Source organism: Heterocephalus glaber, unplaced genomic scaffold (assembly GCF_053883595.1).
Source record: "Heterocephalus glaber isolate CG9 unplaced genomic scaffold, H.glaber_assembly_v1.0 deba00000071, whole genome shotgun sequence".
Lineage (NCBI taxonomy): Eukaryota > Metazoa > Chordata > Mammalia > Rodentia > Bathyergidae > Heterocephalus > Heterocephalus glaber.
Window position 1 is genome coordinate 1,889,650 of NW_028258137.1, and position 25,050 is coordinate 1,914,699.

A 25,050-nucleotide genomic window follows, 5' to 3' on the forward strand; every position below is an offset into this window, starting at 1 on the left:
TGTTTCCCGGGCCATGTGACACTGCGACAGTCACCACAGCAGCTGGCTGGGTTCTTCTTCCCGTGGAGACACCCGCTGGATTCCGAGCCCATCTGGCATGGCCTCTTCCTCACTAACTTCATCTGCAAAGACCTCTCCTTCTGGGGTCCCAGGAGTGTGACTTCAGGGGACGCTGTTCAGCCAGCTGGGATCAGACCCCTTCCTCGGCTGGCTCTCGCCTCCAGTCTCTGCTCTGCCCCGGGGCCCTTGCACCTGCTGCCCCTCTCTCCCAGGTGGCTGCTGGAGCTTCATCTGTGTGTCCATCCCAGAAGATCCCCCCTCGCTCCAGTCTCCTTCTTGCTCTTCACCCTCTGCTTCTTATGTATGGATTTCTGTCTCTGCTGCCTGGAGGCATCTGGAAAATAAGGTCCTTGTCACTCTTTTGTCCCAGCTCCTAGAACAGCTCCCGGCACACAGTAGGTTCGGAGGTCAGTATGCAGCCTGACAAGAGCCCAGGGAGCTCGGGCTGCAGGGTTGTGGGGTTCCTGGGTCCCTGGACGGGGAGCAGAGGGGTGGGACGCTGGTGTCAGCTGCGCAGCCCCATGTGCCTGAGCTGCACCCTCTGCCTCAGTGGTCCTGGTTTTGTGAGAAAGGAAAGGAGGCAGCTCCGGCCTTGCCCCGCCCCAGGATCCAGGCTGCTGGGGATGGACCAGGCCGGAGTCTGCTTTGCCTGCTGGCCCAAGGGTTGAGGGCGAAGACTCCAGAGCCCTGGCCTGGTTTGGACCCCGGCTCCGCCCCTTCCTGGCTGTGTGACTTCCCCGTGATCACTTGACTTCTCTGTTCTACCTTTGTTTCATGGTCACTGGGAGGAGGAAGTCAGCTGGATGTCCAGGAAATACCCACTCCGGGTATAGCTCACAGTCAGGGTTCTGTCAAACTGACAACACCCGTGGCTCTGATCTCTGCTAAAGGCAGCGAGTGGAGAAAGCGCCGTCCCCGTAGCACACAGATCTTCGGCCCTGGGACGCTTGGCTGGCCCCGAGGGGCCTGTTCCTCTCCGCGGGGCTCCACCCGTGGGCTCCTGGGCCCTGAGCCAGGAGCAGAGACACGGGCCTGGTCTCTGAGGTCCCCCGGACTGTGCTCGGTGCCCCGGGAGGGCACGAAGAGGAGCCCTTGGGGCTGTGATTCCTCTTGGGTCTTGTGCCGGGCCAGGGCCGGAGGGCGCAGGTCGCTGGCCCTGCCGCACGCCTGTTCTCCAAGGTGAGCCTGCCAGGACGGGGCTCACAGCTGTGTGGGTGGGCATCCCTTTCTGCCCGGGGTTGGGCCGTCCTGCTGGCTGTGGTGTGGGCAACGCCAGGCCGTGCAGAGCCCTGGGACCCACCCTCCTGTCCCGGAGGGGAGGGAGGGGCCTGCGGAGGTGGCTGCAGTGGGGAGGGCAGGCAGCTGCCAGCCACCCTCCTGGAGGTGCCGGCTGCAGGAAGAGCCTGCATTGCCAGATAAAGGGCCAGCGGGGGCGGAGGAGCCCTCCTGTCCCAACAAAGGAAGCCGCGGGCCTCTCCGCCCCAGCACTGCCGTTCAAGCCCAGCCACTGCCTGCATTCAATGTGCACAAATGGGGTGGGCGGGGCCTTGCGTCCCCAGCCGCCTGGAGCCACCGCCGTTTATTTAAGAGGCAAAGAAAAAGAATCCCCAGGTTCTAGAATGTTCCTCCTCCAGTGCTGTTTCCTTTTGGGGCCTTGGGGCTGCGTCTCTCCTGTGGCTACTGAATCCTCGTTGGGGTGGGGACAGCCCATCCCTGGCCTCCAGTGGGTCCCTGATGGATGGACCACCTGCCCTCTGCTGCCCCTGCCGCCCTGGCCTCTCTTCTGGCAGGACCCGGAGCTCCGGCGCTGTGCTTGACACTTGAACTCTGCCCTCTGACCCCGGCTCCAAGGCTGGGGGAGGGGAGCCCAGCACCACCCTCCCTCCGTCCCTCCTGGCACCAGCAGAGGCCAGGCTGACCCACTGGCCCCAGGAAGCTGGGACTCTGCTGGGGCGACAGGGGTGACATCAGGGTGCTATGTCAGCTGCTCAGGTAGCAGCCCTGGCCTCCAGGTTTAGAGTCGGGGTCAGCAGGAGGGCCTCAGCGGGGTGGTACAGAGCCTGGGGCACCTGGAGAGGGCAGCAGAAGGCCCTGGTGCCAGGGTTCATTAAGCGAAGTCGTCTTGGGGATTAGGCGGGGCTGCCGGTGCCTGGCGCAGCTATTAAAGGCTTGGGCAAGGTAAACACCAGGCACTTCCTTCCAAAGCCGCGCCTGCTAATTAGAGGGCAAGGAACTCATTAAAACCGTAACTTGGGGCTTCAGGAGGGGGAGGCGGCCCGGGCTGGGGTGGAGCTGGGAAAGCGATCAGCAGAGGGGACAGAGGCAGGTGGGGGCCCTGGCCTGCCTCCCCCTGACAGAGTCCCCCTGGTGGGCCCCACGTACTCTCCCTGGTGAGGAGGAGGCGGGAGGCCACGGCCAAGCCCAAGCCACACTGACCACACAGGGCAGCAGTCCCCTGGGGTGTCCACGTCCTGATCCCCTGTGCCATGTCCCTTCCACGCAAGGGGACCTCACGGGGCGGGAGCCTGGGCTGGACATGGGGCGAGCCCGAGCTTGTCCCTGTGACCGCAGACCGCTTAAGAGGCAGGGGCAGCACAGCAGCGGGCGGAACGTGCACTGACGGCCCCAGAGGCTGGAGGGACGCTCGAGGGGAGGCCGGGCCGGGGACAGCTTTTCCCTGAGTGGCCACAACAGGCCTGCTGACCCCACCGTGCTGTCACAGGCCGAGTGTGCGCCAGATGCGGAGGGTGCAGTGGGTGGCAGGCGGGCACTGCCGCATTTGCTCTGTTGTTACTTTCTGTGAGTTTAAAAAACTTCCTGAGGCTGAGGCAGGAGGATCGCCCTGAGTGCGAGGGCACCCTGGGCGCCACAGTGAGAGCCTGTCTCAAAAGCCAGAAACACATTTGAAAAAGTGAAAAAACTTCCCAATTCAAAATTTTAAAAAGGCATCTGCAGAGCCCAGCTGCCTTCTTGGTAAAGATCCGGGGTAGGCTTCGACCTGCAGGCCTGGGCCAAAACCTCCCCAGTTCTCCCTTCCTCCTTTCCTTGCCTCCCGGCCCAGCCAGCAGTTTTCCGAATGGGCCAGGGAGTGGGAATTGTTCTAGCCCGGCCTGGGCACCCCGGGTGCACTGCGGCTGTGGGTGGCTTACATTGCAGACCCAGGCGGTGGGCAGGATTTCATCCAAACCACGAAGCTGGGAGCAGAGAACTCAAACCTTGCTGTGTGGCCCTGGGCCAGATGCCCGATCTCTCTCTCTCTCTCTCTCTCTCTCTCTCTCTCTCTCTCTCTCTCTCATTCACTCTTGAGCATGTGCACTGAAGCATCAGGCATCAGGTGCAGGCCCGCGGTATTCAGAGAGCTGTGATGTCAGGGCTGTGGCCCCTCCACGGCGCCCCTGCACCTAGAGCCTCTCCCCTGATGAGCAGGATGCCCGCCCCTCATGATCTGGTCAGCGCTGCTCCGCTCACTCGTGGGCACCCAGGACCACGTGGGGCGCCTGTGAGGGTGGACGCCAGGGTGAGGCCCAGGAGGGGCCCCTACTCTGACTCAGGGGCACGTTGGGCTGGGGCAGTGCAGGACTCGGTGTCCTTTTCTCCCCAGCCTGGGGCTACAGACCGCGCCCCTGACCTTCCCAGGAGCCTCTGTGCTGGGGCTGAACCCCGCCTCCTCCAGCACCCTGCAGAGTGAGTGTGGTGTCCCCTTTCCCATGGATGCCAGAGGCTGGGGTGACTCTTCCAAGGTCACACCATGGCCTGGTGTCTGCAGACTCTGAGGCTGGGGTCCTTGGTTAATAGGAGGGGAAGCCTGAAGCTCCTCCTGGGGGTCCCTGCCCCTCCCCTTCCCCTCCCCCGTCCCGAGCTCCTAAGCAGCCAGGGCCTGTGTCTGACTGCCGAGCACGTTTCCGCCTCCCCACACTCATGTGCGCCAGCAGCGGGAGGGTCAGAGGCAGCATGATGTTTCTCAGGGCTGGCTGTCGTCATGGTTCCTGCCAACCCCTCACAAGGTCCCCCGTGCTCGGTGCACCTCAGGGTCTTGCTGCCCACCTCCTCCTGTCCCGTCTCTTCCCAGCCTGGTACTGCAGGAGCTGCACCTGGCTCTCAGCATGCAGCCAGGAGGACTGACAGTGCAGAGCGACCCAGATGCACACACGTGTGGGAGCTGTGTGTGGGTACAAAGCCGACACCACTGTGAGGTCACACGTGCATGCGCAGTCATACACACAGCTCACAGGCACCCATGTGTGTGGAGACACAAGCCCACACACACACGTGGATGCTCATGCACACGGGCACACACATGTTCATGTGTGTGCTCAGCCATGACATTTATGTGCACGCCCATGCACACCCACCCAGGTACACGCCCAGGTCTGCCTTCCCAGGGACTGGGCAGGAACAGTGCAAGGCCCTGTGGCTGTCTCAGCGCCTCACAGCCTCCAGCCCGGGGACGCCAGCTTGGGTCACGCTGTGTGCTGCCTTCGGGTCGGGCTGGGGAAGGTCCCCCCTTAAGCATCCCTGGGAGGACAGGCCAGGGTACACACATCACAGTGTCTCTGCGCTCCAGGTCCCGGCTGGTAAACAACCAGCAGCCAGGCCAGGCCAGTCGGGGCCCATGCATCTAATATCAGCTACCCCACCTCAGCCGGCGCTGTTGCTGAGCGATGCACTTTGCGTCCTGCTTGCTTTCTCTAAAACCAGCTCTGTAGGAGGGTGTCTGCCTTTCGTCTGAGGCCCTGGGGCCACCCCAGCACTTCGGAGAGAGCGAAAGGGGTTGAGTGTGCATGGGACGAGGCCCAGAGTTGGAGAAGAATGGGCAGGTGGACTTCGGGTCGTGCCCAGGCTGAGCCTGGAGCCCTAGAGACACCCTCGCCGTCCTGTCCCCTCCTTCCACTCACACCCTGGCCTCCCCAGGTGGCTGGGGCTCCTGCTCCTGGGATCCGAAGCCACTGGATCGGAGCGGAGATTGGGAAGGCGGCAGTGGGGTGGCATGGACAGCCCTGCCCTCTCAGCCCGAGCCCTGGGGCTGTGGGGCTCAGCTCTGTGGCCTGCACTGTCCCCAATGCTGCGCACCTGCCCCAGGCTGTGCCCCCAGCACCTCTTGACCTTCGGGGGCTGTGTTCTGGGCAGCTTTGCCCAGAGTGTCCTGGCCCGGGCAGGGACCACAGCCTCTGCCACAGTCTCCTCCTGCAGCAAAGTGGTGCAGAGCCCGCCTCACGGCTGTCTGGAGGGCCTGGCAAGGGCATGCGGGGGAGCATCTGACCCATACCCGACTGGTCTTAGTGGCTTGGTAATCTAAACAACATAGATAAACATCCCCAGGGTTGCCACTGGGGGAAAGAAACTCAGCCCCTGGAGGCCAGGGCGTGGCTGCGTCCTGCTGCCCAGTCCTGGCTAGCATGGGTCCTTGTGTAAGTAAAGGTGGAAAGTAGAACTAAGTCCCGGATTTGTAGCAAAAGCTTTCTGTGAAAGTGACAGAAGACAATGGGGGTACAGCTTGAGGAGGCTCTGCTGGTCCCCAACATGGAAAGGAAGGGGAAGGAGGGAAAGGAAGGGAAAGGAGGGAAAGGAAGGGCCCAGGGCGGGCAGCAGAGGGGCCGCGCTGATGCGGGTCAGCAGGCAGCAGCCCAGCGCGGGGCCCTGAGGTGGGCCAGGGTCTGCTCCACCATCACCTCAGGCCTGCTTCGGGGCCCTGAGGAGCCTCGTGACTCGAGGGCCATGCGGTGCCGTGGAGCAACCTCAGGCTGCAGGGCCCGGTCTGGTCCGTGATCCCCGAGGAGTCCGGGGGATCCCAGGTTCTGGGCGACGGAGACTTCCGGGCCAAGCTGAACGTCTGGTGAATCTCTGATCCTGGCACCTGTGGACACCGGGCCAGGTCCGCTTGGGGCGTCCACCCTGTCCCGCTGCCTCAGACAGACCCCCAGGACCACCCTGCCTCTCTGCAGAGTTTCGAACAAGGAAGCTCAGCTTTGATCTGCTTTTGGTCACCTCCAGGGCATGCATAGGCCTGCTGGTCACGGATTTTAGCAGAAATGCCTGGCATGGAAGGCTGAGTCGTGCCACTACTCCCTAGCTGGGTGGGGCACCGGGGCGTCTGCCTGCTGGTGGCTGGCGCAGGCAGTCAAGGTCCTGCTGCCCTCCGGGGAGCCGCTGGCCCAGGCCCCCCAGCCCTGCACTCACTTCCGCGTCCACACTGGTGTGATCCGGGCTGTCCGGCCCTGACTCCCTCGAGGCCTCGTCCTCCCTCCGTGGCTGCACCGGCCTTAGCGCGCTGGGGTGTGCGGTTCCCACCAGATCCCGAGCAGAAGTCCCATAGCCGCTTCCCCCTTTTATCCTTGTTTCTTTCCCTTCCCACTCCCCTGGGATTCCCTTTACGCCCTTTCAGGGAAGGCAGCCTGAGGAACGGGCACAAAGATGGCCGTTTCTCCCTGCACTGGACTCTTTCCCTGGACGTGAGAGGCAGCCGGAGGGGGAGGGGACTCACATGTTGCCCTTTCTTTTCTAACAAGTTGGTCTTGGTGGAGCTCAGCGATAGAGCACTTGGCTGGCAAGCGCAAGGCCCTGGGTTCAATCTCCAGCACTGCAGAAAGGAAAACAATGTTGGACTCGGTAGTACGCAGCTGTGGTCCCAGTGTCTGTGGTCCAGTGGCTCAGGAGGCTGAGGCAGGAGGACTGAAAGTTGCAGGTCTGATTCTTAGGTCCTGGCCTGGCTTCTTTATGGCAAAGATTGTGTGTGGACAACTCCCTCGTCCACCCGTGGCCCCAGCACGGATGCTCCTGTCTGCTGTCTCCCCCCGTGCCAGAGCACACACGGTGAACCTTGGCAGGAGAGCCTGGGCCAGGCAGGGCCTGACCAGCATGGGAGCGGGGGTTCTCTCGGGGCTGGGGTCCCCAAGTTAGTTCTCAGGTTTGCTCTGTGCCCCTGCCGCCCCTGTTCAGCCTTGGCCTCAGTGGAGATGAGGGACGAGATCCCCGCGGAGATGAGGCCAGACTGCGGCTGCTCCCAGCTGGGTCCCTGGGTGATCCGCCATAGTGACGGCATCTCTGGTGTGACAGGGTGGCCTGAGGCGCAGGTCCATCTCTCCGGGGTCACCCTGGCCTCGCCAGGCTTCCACGGGGTGTCCTGCCGAGAAGACAGTGGTGCTAACGACAGTGCTTTGAGGTTGAAGAGAATTAAAATGTGTGAAAGTGGCAGGCGTGGTAGGGAGGCTGAGGCAGGAGGATCACTGACTTGGAGGACAGCCTGGGCTCCATAGTGAGACTCCTTATCTCAGAAAAGAAAACAATGTGTGGGAGAGCCTAAACAGGGCGGAGCAGAGGGGCTGCGATGTCTTCTTTTGTCCTGTTCTGCATATTCCTCCCTCACTGAGTCACCCTCGCGTGCAAGTGTGTGTTGGCCCTGCTCCTGCTCCTGCTCCTGCTCCTGCTTCTGATGCGGGGTGATGCGCTCAGCTCCCTCAGCAGCTTCCCCACTGGTGTGGGCTGCACAGCCCTGGCGTCCTCAACCCGTTACCCCTCAGGAGGGCTCCGCCACCGTCCCAGCCCTCACTGCTGCCGCCACGCACCCTGGTGCCCCACAGCGAACATGGGGCCCGAGAGGCTGTTGCCGAGGCTGTCAGCCTGTGACAGAGGCCCTGCCCCACTGCTAATTCACATCAGAGCAGTGCGTCCGACGGGTGTGCTTAAAGGGGATAATTTCCATCAACTTCAATTAGAGCTATTTTTATTTTTGTCACCCTGAAGAATTTCCCTGTGGTTAAGCTGCCATCGTTCACTGTAAAATCCTGGCGAGGCTGGGAGAAAAATTAATAGTCTCGAGATCGCTCAGCTAAGGCTCTGTCAGCACCTGATGAACACGTGGCCTGTGGGAGACACGACAGTGGCCTGGCCCCTCTGTGCCCGGGGTCTGCTGGGTGAGTCCCCGCCCCCGTGACCTGTGACCTGTGACCTGTGACCCAGCCTCGGTCTCTGCATGACTCGGGGTCTCTGCCCGTCTCCGGCTGTGTGACGTGTGGCAGGTTGCTTGGCATCTCTAGGCCGCATCTGAGCGGGAGGGAGCACGCCCGAGGAGCAGCTGCCAGCAGCCGCTTGTGGTCCCTCCTGGGGTTCGAGGTGGGGCGCAGGCAGATGGGCAGCCTCGTGGATGAGCATCATTTACAAACGGACAAGAGGGGATGGGGCTGGGGAGAGAGAAACCCAAGTACAAAGCGCCAAGGGGACGTCTGCCCCAGGAACCCGCTGGGAATTGCTTGGAAATCACCACCAATTCCAGCCCCAGGGGGCCGCACCCCAGGATGGGAGGGCAGAGCCGGGCTGGGCTGGCAGCTGGTCCTGCACCATGGCCAAAGGGGGTCCAGAGCCCCCTCGGGGGACAGGACTGCCCAGAGCCTCACACACGGACACGTGTACACACTTGTGTGCACGCATGTACACATGGGTGCGCACGTATGCACACAGGCACACGGACACACAGACGGATGGACACGGGAGCACACCGTGAGGCCTGAGCCTGGCAGGCCTCTGTCCCTCAGTGTCCTGGTGTGCTTTGTGTGCAGGGCACACAGGCTGGGCCTGGCCCGATGCCAGGGCACAACTTTAAATTCTAAAAGGCAAAACCCCCAAATCAGATCATGTGTTTGTTGGCTCAGAAAACTCCTCCTGTGGGCCACGCCCTCCCGGGCTCATTCCAGGTTCTGGCCCCTCCCTCTGCCTCCCCCAGGGCCTGGCCCTGCTGACCCACCCCCCACCCCCGCCCTCCTGTCCGCCCCTCAGCTCCTTCCCAGCCAGCCAGGGATGCTGTGTGCACTGTGTCCCTGCTAGAACACCTCTGCTCTGCCCCAGTCAGCTCCTAAAAAGCAGGGATTCTTTTGTTCATTGTTTGCAGTACTGGATACTGAACCCAGGCATTTTCCTTTGCTGAGCTACATCCCCAGCCCTTTTTAGTATTTCTACATCTCGAGAAACGGCTTGCTAAGTTGCCCAGGCTGGCCTTGATTTTGTGATCCTCCTGCCTCAGCCTCCTGAGTCCTGAGATTGACATGTGCCCCAGGCCCCAACTAAGAGGAGGGGTTTTAACAGTTTTATTTGCAGTTGTATCCCAGGCACAGTGCCCGGTACACAGTAGGTGCTCAGTAAGTGTTTATTGGGTGGACAGATGATTGGAAGGACTGATGGATGGATGGTAGACAGACAGACAGGTGGACGAGTGGTGGATGGGTGGATGGACATGTAGACTGGCGCATGGACAGGTGGCCGGTGGGGGAAGAGCTGGGCTGGGCCGGGCACGGTGCGCTGGGGTGTCACGCTGGAGGGGACCTGCTGAAGGAGCTCGGGGCTATGTGGAGGCCAGGCTGAGATGGATGGAGCCTGTGCCCAGAGGCGTGGGGCTCTTCCCCATGGAGGCCAGAGAGGAGCAGTGTGCCTGGGGGAGACGGTGTCAGACAGCGGTCCCGTCCCCAGCCTCTCCCTGCCTCAGCCATGGCTCCTGCCCTCAGGAAACCTGCCCCTGTCCTCCCCTGGCCCAGTGCACCCATTCAGGCCGGAAGCCATGCAGAAGACATGCTGGTCGCTCGCCGTCCTGTCTGCCAGCCCTAAGCCAGGACAGAGCCACCCGACTGTCCTGGGGCCTGTGTTCACTCGGGCTTCTGGTGCCCAAGGGGCTGGGCATCCCGCGGCCACTCTCCCACAGCCCTTGGGTGGCAGGGACGAGACCTCCAGCTGCAGCCTCCCTCAGCCGGGGTGCTGCAGCCGGCGCGCCCCTAATTGCCATCGCAGATGTGGCAGCCACCAGCCTCCCTCGCGCTCGGCTGTGCGCCGTGTGCTTAATTAGTCTCTGATTACTCATTTGCTGGGTGCTGTGTGTATTCCATATCTAATAACTCCAATTATGCCCGGCCGCGCTGCGCACGCAATAACCCTTTAGTGGGCTGCTTATTGGGGACCCTGTGTTCAGCAGCTGCCGTCCCCGCCACCCGAGGCTGTACCGCTCCCTGCTGGTGTCTTTGGAGAGCTTTGCTTGCACTTACCGGGCTATCTCGAACTCGGGGCAGGCCAGAAAATGTCTGCATAGGGCCTGCGGTGCAGGCGCAGGCCACAGGAATGGGGCCTGCTGCTGTGGCCTGCGTGTCACACCCAGGCAGCCAGGGTGCCCCTTAGCCGTGCAAGAGGCGGAGGAAGGAGGGAGGCAGGCGGCTGTTCTGGCCACCACATTGGCTTCCTTCCGGGCCCATCCCTGCCCCACATAGCACCTGACCTCCCCAGTATCTGGGGGGCGCCTCCTGGTCCTGGCTTTGTCCTGGGGATCTCCTGGCCATAGCTATCAGCATGAGTCCCTGGGCGCCATCTCCCGGCCCTGTGGGCCCTGAGCCCCAGGCTTCGACCAGGCAGTGCGGCTGCCTGAGCGTGGGACATGGCCCTGCACCCTTGGGTGAGCTCCCACTGTGTGCCAGGTGCACTCTGGGGATCCGGCACCTAGCAGAGGTTGCACAGTAGCCTAGATTCCTCACTCTGACCTTGACCAGCTGAGTGACCTTGGGCAGCTGACGTGGCCTCTCTGTGCCTCAGTTTCCTGAGCGGGTGTAGGAGTAGGTGGAGTTGTCAGGATGAGCACATGAGCTGCTGGTGGCAGGGCCTGGCCAGTCCCCGGTGTCTCTGGCCTGCGTCAGAAGCAGGCACCGAGGGTCAGAGTGGCTGGCCCTGCCCGTTCCCAGCTCAGGTCGCCAGGAAGCAGAGCTCAGGACGCAGGCTTCGGGGCCTCCAGTCTGGGGAGCAGCTGGCCGGGCCCTAGCAGGAGGATTCTCAGGGCCAGGTGGGTGGGGCCCCTCGGCAGCCCCCAACGTGTGGCCAGAGCTGTGAAGCTGCCCAGCCTCTCCTTCCCTCACCCTTCTGAGTACCCACTGTGGGCCACCTCCCTGCTCCCTCGTCCCCTATGTGGCAGGGGCACTGAGTCACCTTGCAGGGGGGAACCAAGGGCAAGAGAGGTGTGGTCACACTCCAAGGTCCCCTGGCCGGGGACAGTGGTCAGGACCCCGTGCAGGGGAAGCGGGGAGCCAGTGTCTGGCCAGCACCAGGACGAAAGGTGCAGGCTGTGGGGGGAAAGTGGCAGGGAATCTTCCAGACAGGCTCTCAGGGGAAGAACGGGGGCACCTGGCCACTGGGGGGCCTCAAGCATAGGCGTGTTTCCGTAGGACACGGTTTTCCTGCCGTGTCGCTGGCGGACCCGAAGGAAGCAAGGCTGAGGATGAGGCAGCACGGGAGGCCACGCGGGCCCCCATCCCAAGGACAGACAGAGCCATGTGGGTGGAGCAGGGTGGGTGGGGGACAGGAGGGACGGCTGGGGCTCTGGGCCCTTTCTTTCTAGGGGACAAAAGTGACCTGGACTGGTCTGAGGTGCCAATTGCAGGACTCCGTTCCTGCCTGGGAAGTCGATGAGCAGCACAGCTAAAATGCATGGGCTTGCTTGGGGCCCAACATCACCAAAAAAGCAACAGTGTAAATGAATGAACTGGATAGAAAGTGAAATAATAATAAAACTTAGAAGTAGACCAGGAGTTTGCAGGCTTGGGGACCTCATGGAGTGATAAAATTAAAGAAACAAGATATGGTTGTCTCAGTTACTTTTCTTTTTGCTGAGACCAAGTACCTGACACCCCTAGTTAAAGGAAGAGAGGTTTACTTAGCTCACAGCCGACTGGCTCCAAGGCGGGGCGTGGCAGAGGAGAAACAGTCCATGGCAGGCAGAAGCCAGGAGGACAACAAAATAGCCAAGTAGCAAGCGAGACACAGCAGCCCTCTTCCTGACCCTGAGATCCTACCCAGGCTCCTGGCCCTTAGGGTGGTAGCACCCACACCCAGGGTGGGGCACCCTGAAGCTAGCATCTCCAGCCGAGAATCAACCCCAGCATGGCATCCTTCATCCCAGCAGCACACACGGTAGATCCAGCCACCTCCGAAAAGCCCCACCTATGACTGCATGAGGCTTTGGGGCAACATCTAGACACAGCCGTAACAGCAGTCCTGACAACACCCATGTGCACACACACACACGTGTGTTTCCTCTTGGGAGCAGGATGCGGCACCCCCAGCCCACCCAGGTCTCCCCGGAGTCAGCTTTTTCTGATGGGACGCAGTGCAGGAAGGACCTCCTGAGGGGGGTGGGAGTCCTCTTTCGCTTTGCGGAACTTGGAAAAGCCCCTCTGTTCTTCCCCCCACTCAGAGCCAGGTCTGCACGCGCTCCCTGCAGGACTCTGATGCTCTGACTGCCAGGGTCCCGGGGAGGGGACGTCAGCAGTGGATGTCGTGGGCCCAGGTACAGCAGCACCTTCTGTGGAGACAGACCTGGCCCGGCCTCGGTGCTGTTGGAGCTGGTGGAGCTGGTTTGGCCCAAGGGCCTGCTTTTTATTAGTCAGCAGCGGCTGTAAATCTGACCATGGGAGGGACAGGCGCTGCTCCATGCCTGTCTGTCTCTACCTTGCTGCCCACTGCCTGCGTGGTGCTTGGCAAGCACCTACACCCACAAGGCTGTGGGTGCCCCGGGCTCACTCCTGACCCCAGGCCACCGGGCCGCACCGGGTCTGCCTCGGGCACATGTGGCCTAGCAGACAGACGGTTCCCTGGGGCTGCCTGTGGCCAGGCCGGGTGCTGTCCTAGAGCATCCAGGCTGGCGAGGTGCACTGGGAGCCTGTGGCAGCCCACAAAGGTAACCACACAGGCGCTGCCTCGGCTCTGCGTCCTCCCAGGTGCACAGCACTGCATTGGAACTCTCCCTCTCTCTCCCTCTCTCTCTTGCATTGGCAGTAGAACCTAGGGTTTTACAACGCTAGGCAAATGCCCCCTGCTGAACTGCACCCCCCCAGCCCATGCTGCTGCTTGTGAAATCAGACCTGGCGGGGGGGGCCCCCTCCCAGAGTGCACTGCCCTAGTGTCCCTTGGAGTCCCCCAGCCAGTGCTGACCCTTGCAGTTTGTCTTCCTTCCCTGCAGGGGCAGCATTCCCATGCTTGCTGAACTCCGAGGAAGCCACGTGGCGTACCCCAGCCTTCCTGGTCACGGCAGTGGACAGGGCCATTCCAATATACCGCCAGTGTTTAAATAAAATTTATTACAGTGAAACACGCATGAGCCTCCCTCAGAATCCGCCCCTCGCTCCACACACTCATCCCACGGTCCTCACCACTTCCTGCAGCAGCTCTGGAGTCCTATCTCCTGAGTGTCTACGAGGTGTGATCAAAAATACAGTGACTGCTGCCACCGAGCACCATCCAGCGGAAAGGCAGGCTGGGAAAAACATGACGCTGTGCCCTTATCACCTTATTCACTGGGTCTGGCACTGTGCAACTTCAGGCTCTTCCCAAAGTCAAAATGACCGTGAAAGGGAAATGTTTTGAATCCATTCAGGTTATGGAGGTGGCCACAGCAGTGCAGCTAAAGACGCTCAGGAAAGAGGACTCCAGAGCCGCTGCAGAGAGTGGCCAGGACCGTGGGACCAGTGTGCAGCAAGGGGGAGGATTTTGAGAGGCTTCACCGCAATGCCTTGTACTGTGATACATTTTATTTAAAAAATTTAAACCTTGAGTGTACCACACCTGTGTAGCGGGAGGCCGGCCACGAAGCAGGGTTTCTCATCTGCACAGTAGAGTCGTCTGTGGTCCAGCGGCTGGCGCCCTGCCCAGGCTGGCCCTGCCCTGGAATGTTGGCCCTCCTGTCCCCTCTTCCCAAACCGACTCCCCCGAGGCCCCATCTAATTCCACGTGTTTGGGGAAGTGCGTCTGGGTTGCCCAGGCCTGGGGAGCCCCCTGGCTTGCTCCCTATGCCCCCACTTCTCCAGTGGTACTCTATCCCTGTCACTGTCCTCCGCTTCCCGCCCTCACACCCGTAGCCTGACTGCCAGGTGCTTTCCCCACCTGAGAGGTGTCCCCTGGCTCCCTTCCCTGCAGGACCCCGGTCTCAGCTCCAGGAAGGGGGAGAGGACACCACGGTCTCGGCTGGTGTGGCACGGCCCCGTCTGCCCCTCCAGCCAGCCCCAGGGCTCTGCTTGAGCCCCCCAGGCCCCAGCGGCTGGACTGGCCACCCTGTGCCTGACAAGGATGCAGCACTGCCAGCCAGAATCTTGGCAGGTGACTGGGCAAGCTGAGGGAGGCTGAGTCCCCATGCAGCTCCCGCCCGCCACATGGATGGGCCCACCAGGCCCTGGGCAAAAGGGTGAAGGAATGAATGGGTGCAGGACGCGCCTTCTGGCTCCAGCCTGAGCTCCCACGCAGCGGGATTTGTGGGGATGTGGTCTGGACCGCGTCACCATATGGATCCCATAAATTAAAGTATTCCAGGAAACAGCAGCGGATTTATGCGTCTCTGCCTGGGGGCTGACGGAGCCTGTGGTCGCCCCAGGAACTTGGCAACAGAGGGCTTGGGTTTAGAGCACTAATCTCTGAAAAAAAACCGGGATCAACATAAACCTGGCTTTTGACAGCCGCGCCAACCTTGTCACTCACTTGTGACCACGAAGACGACAGCCACCATCCCAGGCCTGGCCCCATGGCCAGAATGGGGTGCCCAGCCCCAAACCCCAGGCAGGGGCTCGGCTGCCTGCTGCCTGCTGCACCTCAGCTTCCTGCTGCCAGCTCTGAGCTTCAGTCTCCCCAGCCTCGGGCACGGATAGGACGGAAACGTGGTCATCACAGGCAGAGCGGGAGGGTGACGGCCGGGTGCTGGGCCATGGTGGGTTCCTGGGGGCAGAACTTCCCTCTGGTGTGGGTTGTGGAGACTGACGACAGGGGCAATGCTCAGCCAGGCCCGGGACAGGTTTACTTTAGCCCAAGTCTGGCAGACAGAAAGGGGGGCGGCTGGTGGCCCCTTGGTGTGGCCTGAAGACTGGCCATTCAACTGCGGTGAGGGCTGCGGGGGTCAGCGTCCCCGGGCGGGTTGGTGCCGGTGGGAGCTTTTCACGATTCCACAGGTGTGCTGGGGCCCGGCTGCCTGGTCCCCAGAGCCCTCACGGCACCTGTGCCACCTTGACCCCTCCATGCGGGACGTGCATCATCCCCAGCCCTGTGATTAGCGGGTGCACTACCGGGGTGCATTAGCCTTGCCCAGAGGCCTCCTGTGAGTGCCCAGCTCTGTGTCAGGGCTGCCACTCGCTCCCTGGGGTCAGGGCCTCATCCCAGCTGCTGGTCAGCACGGGCCCCAGATGCCACCCCTGGGGAGCTCAGGGTTCCGGGGCTCTCAGGGTGCCGCCGAGATGGCCCGGGGCCACCCCAGCTCACCCAGCCCAGCGCCAGGCCCCAGCGGCCCTCTGGGCAAGGGTACTGGATACAGACCGGGGCCTGGCACCTCGGGGTGCCCGGGGCTGGGCTGTCGAGGACAAGCCTGTGGCTGTGCAGTGCACAGTGGCTTCACCAGGGACCTGCTGTGCGCTGCCCGAGCCAGCTCAGCTGGGTCCTGACCCCAGAGCCCAGGCCATGGGACTGGCACCCTTGGGAGAGGGCCCTGCCTCTGCAGCTTTGGCCAGATGCGGCCAGCTCACACATGCACTCTGTCCTTGCAGGTCACCTCCGTCTCTCTGGAGTTATCGGCTGCCATCCCCCCTCCCGCCCAGGAGCCCGAGCCGTGGCCGGGGCCCGCTGCCACTGCCACCGACAGCCTGCCCAGGGGCTCCAGGCTCGCACCAGAGCCGCAGCCAGTGCAGAGCCAGCCGGGCCACGATGGGGCCGGACCAGACCACCCAGGCACAGGTACGCACGGCCCTCGCACGGGTCTGGCTGCAGGGCCGGGACCGAGCCACCCACGGCGTGGGGTGGGGTCCTCGAGCTGGGTCCCTGTGTTCTTGCAGCTGCGTCTCCCTGACTCCGGGGGGGTTTTCATTCCCCTTCTGCGGTCCTGGACTGAGGCTCACTCGGGGTCCTCGGGGCCCGCCACCGGCTGCCCTGGTTCAGGTGTCACTCTGGCTGCATGTCACTGACCCCCGCGTCTGCTCTCGTGTGCGCCCACTTTTCTAAATGCTGTCGCAGGTGGCTGGGCCCACAGGCACCTCGGGGCTCGGGATGTGAAAGCACTGTGTCCCCCAGCCAGGCAGGAGGACGCAGGGTGCTCTCAGGGGGGCGACCACACTCTCCACCTGCCCCCCTCTGGCACTGGCTCCTCTCATGACCCTGGTGGTGCCACTGCCCCGGCCCACAGCTGGCGTGGACCCCCGAGCCTTTCCCACCACGTGTGGCCCAAGCCGGGGGCTGTGGGGCTCTCGCTTGCCCGTGGTTGGACTTTAGCCCACAGTGGACACTGTGTTCTTTCATGGCCCCCTTCTCTGAGCCGAGGTGTCCCCAGGTGCGTTCAGGAGGGGGCATGATGTTTCCGTTTCCAATGTGGACCCTGTCCAGAGACTGCTGGGGAGGACTGTCATCCCCGAGTCCCTGGTCACCAGGCGGCCGGGAGGACCTGTTTTTGGTGTGGGTCAGGCTGTGACCTGGGAGTGGGAGGTGCTGGGCCTGGGGGTCCTGCATGTCCCTCCTGCAGGCAGGCCTGGAGGGGTCAGCGGGCTCCTGGCCGATGCCTGCCAGCTGTGCCAGCCAGGCTGAGCCCGGCCTGGGGGAGCTCCCCGAAGCCCCGCCAGGAACGCAGCCCACATCAGGACCCTTGGGTGGCTCAGAAACGTGACAGTGACAAATGGCTGATTACACACCTGCCACTTCTCAGCTGATGGGGTGGCGCCTCCTCCGGGGCCAGCTGTGCTTTGCCAGCTGTGCAGTGGACAGGGCACAGGCAGATGCTGACACACAGGCACACACATGCGTGCACACTCAGACACTCAGGCCCTGCACACACATACATGTGTGGCTGCTGCTGTCACACTAACACACAGACACACAGTTGGCCACTCAGACAGATACACGGGGTCACGCATGTACACGCAGGTGTGCACACCCAGACAGCCCATGTGCACAGATACATGGCACCAGGATTCTCACATGTAGGTAAACACACCACACGCACATGTACACACATGTGCACACTCATGCACACACAGCCTCTGACCCTGGTCCCCACAGGGTGGACGTGGGGCACGGAGGTGAGGAGATGCTCTGAGCCCTGCTGGGGGGACGCGGCTCAGGGTGTGGACAGTGTGTCAGCAGGGTGGCTGGGTTTTGCCCACTGACTCCAGGGCACCCAGGGCTCACCGGCTCTGGGGCCACTGGGGCCGCACGTGGGGTGCAGCGCCCCAGGTGTGGGCTTTGGGAGCCCGGCTGGGCACTCATGGAGTGGGCAGTGTGACCCAGGGCACTTTAGGATGTGTCATCCCCACCTTGGGGGGGTTGGGTCTCAGCTGTCAGGACCCCCGGGCCACCTTCTGCCGTCCTGCACAGGCTGCAGTGACCCCTGAGGCAGGGAAGTCACCAGCCGAGGGATGCAGGGCTCAGCTGCTCCTGACGCAGAGCAGGCATGGGAGAAGTCCTCCTGCTGCAATGGTATCAGTGAAGCAGGATTGCACTCAGATGGCCCCGACAGCAGCCCTGCACAGTTGTGTAGGTTGTGCACTAAGCAACTCCAGTGTGCCATTCTGCCCATTGCCTTTGCTATTATGTTCTGCATGGCCACAGGGTAGGGGGCTGTCCTGTTGCACTGCAGAGTGTTGCCTTGGAGTCATGCCATGTGGGCCCTGGAGGTCCTTTCTGAGCCATGCAGCTGCTTCTCAGGCGAGGGCAACGTCATTACTAACGGAGGTGGCAGAAGGCGGGCCACTGTGCTGCCTGGGGCTGAGTGTGGAAAGCCAGGCCAGCTGTCTGTCCACATCCAGGGAGCTTGTCCACGGCTCGCACTGCATGCAGCCTGGCCTGTGCTGCTCAGCTTTGGGCAGCCCTCGGAGGCCCCGGAGCCACCCACGGAGATCCCAGCCCCACCTGCCCACCAGGACGCCACTGTCCCCAGGGCCAGGCCTCCGGGCGTGCGGACCTCGGCCCTCTGCTGAGCTCAGCCTCCCTACTACTCCCCGCCTGTGGATTTGTGCGTTCCCTGGGCCATGCTCCTCCTGGGACTGCCTTGTGCCTCGGGTTTTCCCTTCTGCAGAGCAGGATGATGGAGGGCCTGGCTGTGGGGTGGAGTCGGACTGGTCTTGGAGCCGCACCTCGAGCTCCTGCGGGGACCCTGGCTCTGTCTCCCTGTGTTGGGCAGAGGGCCGCGGAGGCCGGACTGCTCCAGGGACTTGGCTCGGCCTCCAGGAGGCCTTGGCAGCCGTCTGGAGTCAGCTCTGCGCTTAGCACTTGGCGCTCTGCAGCCCTGGCTCTAAGGCGCAGGGTGGCTTGGCGTGTGATGTCATCGCCTCCGGGCCACCTGCTGATCCCCTCCTCTGCCCCTTTGCCTGTGTGTGGCCAGCCGTGGGGGACCATGTCTGTTCATCTTTGCCCGGCAGCCGTTTATCTCTTGCTTGAGGCTCCGTGGCTGCCCGCAGGCTGCGTGGCGGGCAGGTGTGGCCCTCTGGAGGGGGCTGCCGGGGCCTGCTGCTGCCTCCCTCAGTGCATGGCCTCGCCCGCACCCAGGGTCTTTCCTGCCAGGTCTGCCGCTTGGCTCCCGCGTGCATGCGCCTATGGAATTAAGCAGGAGGGTCTCCCGGGGGCAGCTGGAGATGCGGCAGCCCAGAACGGCCCGGTGCAGTTCTGATGGCCTGGGGAAGCTGCCTGACCCCGGGCACAGGGTCTGTTGCCCGGAGCCTGAGCTCCTGCCTGAGCAAGCTGATGATAGAAGTTTTCTTGGAAAAGAGGAGCTTTGAAGAGCCAGGCAGCACCAGGGCACGGGGCATCCCGCCAGGGCCTGCACTGAGGCTGCGGCCACCACCTGGCCACCGCCCTCTCGGGGCGGAAGTTGGCAGCTGGGGCCTGGTGAGTCACCGTTTGGCGCCACGATGGGTTTTGCTGGCCCAAGGAGCGGAGTTTGCCAGCCACTCACTGTGCCCGTGCAGTGCTCACTCACAGCCCGCCTGGGGCAGCCCTGTGTCAACATCGGGCATCTCTCCAGCCGTGTCTCCACACCTGCGTGCCCGTCCGTCTCCACCTGCCCGCCCGTGTGTGGTGTTCACAGACATTCGCCTGCTGTGTGCCAAGACTTTTGACGAGCCCTCAAGGGCAGGGCACACCGGCCAGGAGGGTGGAGAGGGGAGTGCTCCCAGCTGGTGGTCGGGGAACAGCATTGGGCAAGCTCCAGGCTGCAGGAGGAGCAAGTGCCAAAGTCCTGGGGCCACCCACACCCAGCGTGCTGTCGCCTCCAGAAAGCAGGGACCGTGGCTTAGGGGTCTCTTGGTCTCTCCAGCACTTGCCATGTTGCACATAGTAGGTGCTCAGCCAACTTTTGTTGAGTGAATACAGCTTCTAAGTCACCTGGCGCTGGTACCTGGCCCAGGAGGGCAGAGGTCAAGGGGAAGTAAGGCACCCGGAAATGCAGCTGTCTCTTCCCAGCGTCCTGGCTGAGGCTGATGTTCCAGGCAGGCCTTCCTTACTCTGTGTGGAACCTTCTCTCTCTCCAGCCAGGCCAGTTTTGTGCCAGGAGATTGTTCTGTCGCGGTGAGCATCAGGGGTGGCGGCCGGTCCCCCACAGGCTTTGCAGAACCTAAGATGCTGCGGAGGAACAGCAGCCCAGAAGCTCCCTGCTCCCCTGGGGTTCGCGGCGTGGCATGGGGTCAAGCACAGTTGAAGGTCACCCCTCGACTTGGAGGCTCCGGGGAGAGGCTATGAGGACTTAGGACCCAAAAGAGAGGCGTATTTTTTGAGCCCTGTGGTGTGTGCGCGTGTGCACCTGGGAACGGCGTCCTCGGCCGCCTCTGCTTCCGGTGGCTGCTGTCACACTCACTGTGAACGCGGTGCCCCTCACAGGCTCTTCTCTGCAGTTCAGGGGTCTCCTGGCTTCAGGGGACTCGGCCCATCCCCCGGGAGGCTCAGGGCAGGGCCTGCGGCTCCGTCCTCGCCTCGTGGCCCCGCGCAACTCTCCTGCCTTGACTCCCCCCCCCCACCGTGCCCTGCTGCCCCGCTGCCGCCTCCTAAGGCCCCCCGGCTCCCCTGGGCGCCCCAGCCAATCCAGGATGCTCCCCCAGCTCGGGCCGTGGCCCCGTCAGCTCTGCAGAGTCCTCAGTCCAATGAGGAGCCACCTTCTCCCCGGGGCTGGGCTGGACTTGTGTGTCACCACCCAGGGACCTGTGGACCAAGGACACGTGGGCCAGGAGGAGAGCAGGGCTGGTCATTTGCTGAGCACTGACCCTGTACCAGGCGCACGGCAGGCACTGTGATGGGAGCGGCTGTGACCCCCAGTGGGCCAGATCAGACTGTGGCCTGGCAGGAGGTCTGGGTGCAATTTGGCCTTTGCCCAGAAGGTGGTGCCATAGAGACAGACACACCCACAGCCCCGGCTCTGGGGCCAGCCTGGGAGGGCTTCACCCCAGAGAGCAGACGGGCCCTGCCCTCCCCAGGGTGTCCGGTGTCCCTCAGCTCAGCCCTCTGTGGAGGTGGAGCAGGACAGCAGAGAGAGCGCGCTGGGACCCGGGAGGGCTGCAGGGAGTGGGCAGCCCTCAGCAGGCGCTGAGCCTAAGTTGGGCAGGAGGAGACCCAGGCCCGGCCTCAGCCCTCCGCCCTCCGCCGTGGCTTCCTTCCTGCGGGGACTCCCCTTGGTTTCTGGCTGTGTATCCTACAGAGCTGAGCCCTCAGCCCTTGCCCCTCACATTCCGCTCAGAGCCGCACCCGCCCACCAGGGCCTGACCCTGGCTCACACGCATGTGCACACACACACGTGCACACATGGTCCCTGCCTGCCCCCAGGGCACCTGCCGGCTGGGGCTCCCTTGGTCACCCCGCTGTGTGCCAGTCCCTGTCCCGCCCTCCTGACTCCAGCCCGTTCCCTGGAGCACCCTGTGGCGCCCGCACACGCCTGGCCCGGCCTGGGTGCTCCTTACGGCTCACCACAGGGTCCTCTGAGTGCCACCCAGGGCCCTTCTGACCCCTGGGCCTACATGGGGCGGGCAGGGAAAGCAGGAAGTGGCCCCTGTGTGTGGCCCCAGCAGCCATGCCAGGCAGGCAGGGCTGGAAGCTGTGGGCCGCGCTGTGTCGCTGGCTCTGGCTCAAGTTTGATCCTGAAGTCTGCAACCCCTCCCGCCGGCTGCTGCCCCACCTGTCCCCCCACCCCCAGACCCAGGGCCACAGAGGGGGCCCTCTTGGACCTGGGGAGCTGGTGGAAAGTGCTCGTGGCCCCTGAGTCCTGGACCACGCAGGGCTGGGCGGGGATCCCGACTGATGCCAGGGTGTCCAGGACAGAGACAGAGAGGCAGGGCCCCGTTGTGGCCCCACGTGAGGGTCCTGACCCCAGGACACAGCACAGGCCTTGATTCTGAGGGCCTGGGGACGCGGCCCCCACTGCCCAGGCTGTGGACCTTCCTGGCACCAACTACTGCCCAGGACGGCCGGCTGGCCAGGGCTCAGGCTGCGCCCCCTCCAGGGGCCAGGATCCGCCCTGACTCCCACGGAGGGAGACTGAGGCCGCCCAGCAGCCTCGGACAGACCTGTGAGAGGCCCCCGGGTGCCTGGCTCCTGAGCCACCTGTCGCTCCTGGAAGGAGAGGAAGTGGGCAGAAAGGGTGGCGGGCTGGCTGCGGGAGCAGGTAATGGGCAGAGGGGCACAGGGCCGTGCTGGGCCCAGCCACCCCCGTGTTCGTTTGCACGGGGTGGGGTGCCTCCCGCCCTCCCCACCCTCCTTCACATCCAGTTCATTTTTCCTCTTCCTTCCTGCAATACTGAACCCAAAGCCCTTCACACTGAGCTGCGTCCCCAGCCCTGGTCAGGTTGTCACTCAGTTGCCCAGCCTGGGCTTGATCCTCCTGCCTCAGCCTTCCAAAGTCCTGGGATGACAGGCACACAGCTCAGACCTGGCCACAGCCAGTTTCACGGGCAGCACGGGTGTGGGGCAGACCTGTGTCCTGGGCTGAGAGGTAGGAGCAGGCTTGGGCCCAGACCCTCCTTCCCCAGCGCAGGCTTCGGCTTGTGGATTCATCTGATGGGAAGACATGTGCATCTGGTGCCCATCTGCAGCACTGCAGGGCATGAACAGGGCGAGGGCCCTCGGGTGCTGGCAGAGGCACAGAGGGCAGGTGAGTCCATCCCTCTGTGTCCACCTCCTGTCATGCACCTGGCCAGCACAGTGACGCAGACCATGGCAGCCGCCGTTTAGTTGGTGCCCTCCGTGCACCAAGGGCTGAGGGGAGCCGAGCTCTGGATTTCCTGACAGGTTCCAGCCTGGCCCCGGCCTCTGCCCACGTGACCCTGTGTGCGGCCTCTCGGCATGTGGGTCGCCATTGTCACCTTGTCTTTGCTGCCCCTTGCCTTGGAGCCTTTGGGTTCCGGTGTCCCAGGCCCTGCCAGCCGCAGTTCATGTTCAGACCTTGGGGCAGGACCTCACCGGGCATCCCCTGGACTCGCAGGCAGCCTGACACCCAGGGCCCTGGGCCCCTGCCTGGTGGGTCTGCTATCATCGGGGCCCAGCCACCCCTTTCTGGGACTGGGCCCAGACCTGGCTGGGTGAGGCTGGTGGCCTGCAGTCTCCCGTGGCCTCAGTGGCAGGCTGGGCACAGACAGAGCTGTGGCCAGGAGTGTGGGCGCTGGCCCCTCCCTCCCGCCAGGCGTGTGGTCCTGGCTGCGGACACGTGAACAGCCCTGGCTCTGCTCACAGCCGTGGGAGGTGGCTGTCACCGCGGTGCTGGGAGCTGGATGCAGGCCTGGAAGCGGAGGGGGGCCGTTGCCCTGGGCACCAGGCCCGGCCAAGCCGCAGGTGCCAGTGCCCGGGTATGAGTGGGGGTCCCGCTGAATGGGGTGGAAGTGGGGAGGCAGAACACAGGAAGCTGGGAAAGGCCGCATCCCAGGCCACACAGCTGGGGCTGCACACTCTGCACGCCACCCGCCCTGGGTGAGGGCCCCGCTGCTGAGCAGGTCACGCCCTACACAGCTGGGCCTGGGACCCGAGCTCTGGCTGGAGCCAGGTCGACTGCAGGCCCCGGGACCTTCCCGTGTGTTGACTTTCAGCTCTGGAATGCGGTCACCTCCGAGGAGAGCCTGGAGTGTTGGCGAGGTGCTGTCTTGGGTGGCGGGGTGCCCTCGTGGCCATGGTGCTGCAGGAGGCAGGGGAAGAGCTCTGGTGCTGGGAGGACAGAGCGACGTCTGTGGGTCAGAATGGCCGGTGCCATGCCCACGGCCTTGGGGACTGGGGCCCACCCTGACCGCTCCTCTGCCCACGGCCCTGCTGGCTGGGAATAAATCCTTAACTCAGGCTCTGAGGTTTGGGGCTTCTGCCCCTCAGAGAACCTGGGGAAGAAGCAGCCGTTGAAGCCCCTTCCAGCTGTGCAACTCTGGGCCAGTTACCGCCTCTCTGTGCCTCCCTTTTCTTGTCAGGCACAGTAATGAGTGTGGGGCGCTGGGCTGTGGCAGGATAAACAACTCCGTCCTGGCTTGGGGTGGAGACTCTGGCTTCATTCCTGCCACACGGGGAGGCCCTGGTGGGCTGGGCTTGTGTCCCCTGTCCCCGGGCGGCCAGCACAGCATACAGCACCCGCTCCTGCCTTCCAGAGGGTCCCCACGGGCCCTGCCACCCAGCCTCACCCATACAGGCCCTGCGTCATGCTGCAGGGGAAGCTGGGCCCTGGCGCTCAGCCTTGTCTTGGCCCCTGCAGCCAGCCCGGCCCCCACCCGTCTGGGTCCCCGGGAAGGGCATCTGCCGGCCATCTGAGGCTGAGAACGGCCCTCACACCCTGGTGACGGAGCCCCTGCTCACCAGTGCCAGGGCTAGCCGGGGCTCGGGGCTCCATGTGTGTCCACAGGCCCCCTGGGGGTGCTCATCCTCCCCGATACCCCCGAGGGCCTGAGAGACTGCGGCTGTCCCCACCAAACCCACGGCAGCCAGCCACCGAGGAGGGCCACCCCTCCTCCCGCTGGCACCTCTGCCACCCTCTGTGCCAGGCTGCCTGGGGCGCTCGGAGCCAGGACCAGCCCCAGCCCTGCCACTGTGGGGGGCAAAGGGGCTGTGAGCTAAATCCCCAGACCGAGACGCTTCCCGGCCGTGTGAGGGGAGGTGACAGGGCTGAGAGGCTCGGGTCCCAGGGCAGCAGTACTGCACTGAAGACAACCTGGCGGGGAAAGAACCACATGGACATCCCTGGGGCCCTGAACACAGTGGCCGTGGCAGTAGGGGTCTTGTCCTCAGGTCACTGCAGCCAGCTAGGCAGGCAGGAGCCCTGCATCGGGCAAGGTGGTGCTGGGCCAGACTAGGAGCGCTTCCTGGAGATGACACTGTGACCTGCAGCGGCCCAGACGCACGAGGTCTTGGAGAAAGAGGGAGCGCACACAGGGCGGGGACACTCGGCCACTGGGCCACCTGCAGGGGAGGGTCTGAAGCCAAGCAGCCGCTGCTCAGGGCAGGCAGGGGGAGTGGGCCCCGCCGTGCCGGGTGTTCTTGTCTGTACGTGCGGTCCGTGCCGTGCCGCAGATGGAAGGGGGGAACACTGACTGGCCGGAGGTGGACAGGGGGCTGTGTGGACCCCCAGGTCGTGTGCCCAGGCAAACGCTCCTCCATCTTTGCACCTAACTCAGGGCTGCTGGCCAGCCCTGACATCTCGGCCACGTGTGATCAGTTTCACTCCATGGCACAGCCTGGTGGCGTCCCTGGCACACGTCACAGTCCCTGTGTGTCCCAGCCGGTGTTCTGTCTGTGCCCTGCTTTGCCGCTGTGACCCGTGCCACCCTGCACACATGTGTGGTACCTCTGGACCCGCCTTCAGTGCGGGGAACACGACTGCGTGTGGAAGCCACCGCATCACGCTGTTCTTTCGTTTTACTCAATTAAATCGGTACAGCTCTTTCTAGGTGTTGATTTCACACTCTCCATGTCTCTGAGAGGTGGGCGCTGCTGTCCTCGTTTTACAAACAGCGAAACCGAGGCTGCAGTGGCCCCAGATCTGAGCCAGGCAGCCGGCCACGCCGGTCGGGTGGA

At 63.5% G+C, this 25,050-nt stretch overlaps 1 protein-coding gene across 5 annotated transcripts in view; it reads left to right on the forward strand.

Moving 5' to 3' along the window:
• The window catches only part of Gse1 (Gse1 coiled-coil protein), a 265,758-nt gene that overhangs the window by 65,376 nt on the left and 175,332 nt on the right, over positions 1 to 25,050 (forward strand). For all 5 annotated transcript variants that reach the window (XM_021256621.2, XM_021256620.2, XM_004842739.3 and 2 more), the window contains exon 2: positions 15,597 to 15,783. In XM_021256621.2, the coding sequence (XP_021112280.2) occupies positions 15,597 to 15,783 (187 nt within the window). The remainder of the gene's footprint in view (positions 1 to 15,596; positions 15,784 to 25,050) is intronic.